At 44.6% G+C, this 2,245-nt stretch overlaps 1 protein-coding gene across 4 annotated transcripts in view; it reads right to left on the reverse strand.

The window, feature by feature from the left end:
- The window catches only part of hlcs (holocarboxylase synthetase (biotin-(proprionyl-CoA-carboxylase (ATP-hydrolysing)) ligase)), a 106,581-nt gene that overhangs the window by 95,882 nt on the left and 8,454 nt on the right, over positions 1-2,245 (reverse strand). For all 4 annotated transcript variants that reach the window (XM_050035561.1, XM_050035570.1, XM_050035553.1 and 1 more), the window contains one exon: positions 607-1,646. In XM_050035561.1, coding sequence (XP_049891518.1) covers positions 607-1,646 — 1,040 coding nt within the window. The remainder of the gene's footprint in view (positions 1-606; positions 1,647-2,245) is intronic.

Below are 2,245 nucleotides of genomic sequence, written 5' to 3' on the forward strand. Positions count from 1 at the left end.
ATATGTATATATACATATATACATATATATATATATATACACATACACACACATATATGTATATATATATATATATATATATATATGTATGTATGTGTGTGTGTGTGTGTGTACGTATGTATGTATGTATGTATGTATGTAAATACATATATATATGTATATATTGATTAACGGATTTGATTATGGGTCAGGTGGGGAATGGTTATGGCAGTTGATAATGCAAAAAATGTTCACCATTCCGTGTTTCCAAGTCAGATGAGATATAAAGTCAACCACGTCATTTTATAGTATTCAGTCTGTACTATAGCTGCTGTGCCCTAAAGTCCCACAATGTTTTGCGCTGCTCACTACCACTCACATCACAATCCTTTTCTCTATACCTCTTTTGCAGTGTCAATCAAAACTGAACATTTTCCTCTTCATATTGGTAGAATTTATGACTGAGCTGTTGTACTGGATTGTAGTAGAGTTTACAGGTGCACCTAATACAGTGGCCACTGAGTCATATGAAGATGAGACAAATAAAACTTTAAACCTTTAACATTAAAAAATACAGCCCTGTAAACAACTACAACCATTACTTTCAATAATGTCAAACGACTTTACCTGACAGAGGACAGCTTCCCCGCCGTCCCCGCCATGAGTTACCCTGACCACAACCATATCTCTCTGATGAGGGACGTCCCCTTTCAGCTCCCCCCAGAGCTCTACCTCCCCTCCCCCTTGAGTATCCCTGATGTAGACCTTCCCAGTCGCCAACACGCTCAGTTCCAGCTCTGTGCTGTCCTCCCTGGTGAAGCTAAGCCTGCCGACCTGCCCACGTCGCCTCTCTCTGACTTCCAGACAGAGGCCTGCTGGGCAAAGGGTAGAGGCTAACCCCAGGACTCTGCCACCCTGGCTCAGGTAGGTAAGAAAACGGGTCTGAAGTTGGGGGGTCAGGGTCTCTTCCTCTGCCACTACCAACAGCCTGGTGCTGTCCAGCCAAGGGTCACTCAGAGCCTGCTGTGGTTGGAGGGGATAGATTACGTTGTTTTCCATGTTTAAACACTCTGATAAAAGCTGACAAACTGCCTGAAAACGCTCCTGACAACCACCTGTGTACAGCAGAATATTTGGCGATTTGCTATTACAGTCAAATCTGCCCGTTTGGCCAGATGACCCTTTGGCATCATGACCAACATCATCAAAAGTCTCATCTCCGCTATCCAGCCCCACTGAGTTATCATCAGGAAGGTCTGGAATGTTCTCAGCTGAAGCATATTTGACAGAGAGGATCGTGCTGTTCTCCAGCTCCAAACATTCATGGCAGCTGGACAGATGGAGGTGGTGTCTATGGCCCTCCATGTGGTGATGATTCCCCAAGGAATGGTCCTCCGGGTCACTAACAGGTTCCTGATCCTTCGTGCCGCGGAGCGGCTCTGACCCTCGTCGCTCCTCTAACCTCCTCTTTACTTCCGGGGTGAGGAGGAGGCTGCCTTTACGGCACTGTAGATGCTGGTGGTCAGCTGACAGGTGACGAGGAAAAGGCTCAAGGACACCCTCTTCTGTCTGGGTGCTGCAGAGACATAATGATGTCGCACTCTTTGGGCTCTGTGGACACTGCTTCTTCAACAGCTCACTGAGAGTGGAGTCTTGAAGGAGGACAGCTGTAGGAATATTACAAAAATGTACAAAAATATCAGTACAATCTGATGAGTTACATTATGTTCCCAAAAAACAATACAACTATCCTGGGGGGGGGCACCTGTCAAGCCAAAGTTCATGTGCAAACATGTTAGCAAATTATTGTCTGTTTACACATCCTGCAGGTAGCACTGATTAAGTTTCCACAGATTCCTGAGAAAAATATCTGGCTCCTTAGATGTTTAGTCCCTAACTTTGTCAGTGTGTTTGGTGCTGGGCAGGCAGTGTAGAGTGTGTCTATCAGACCTTTTTTACAAAAGTTTATTTGTTTATTTATTCCTGTTTATTATCATTCTCTGTAGCCTATATGGATACTGACAATATCATTCATGTTAATTAGTTATATTGCTGCGACGTCCGAGTTTTGTTTATGTTAGAAGAGCAGTGAGCGCTCTGATCTGCTAAGGGACCGTTCAATATTTATTTAGTGTTCCCTCAGAGTTTACTGGAGCAGGGGCCTGTATCACGAAGCAGGATTAATTTCTTAGCGAGGTAACTTCAGGGTTAACCCTGGGTTTTCGGTCTCACGAAGCCGGTTCAGTTCTTATCGGGGTAGATCACC

The sequence above is a fragment of the Epinephelus moara genome, chromosome 3, assembly GCF_006386435.1.
Source record: "Epinephelus moara isolate mb chromosome 3, YSFRI_EMoa_1.0, whole genome shotgun sequence".
Lineage (NCBI taxonomy): Eukaryota > Metazoa > Chordata > Actinopteri > Perciformes > Serranidae > Epinephelus > Epinephelus moara.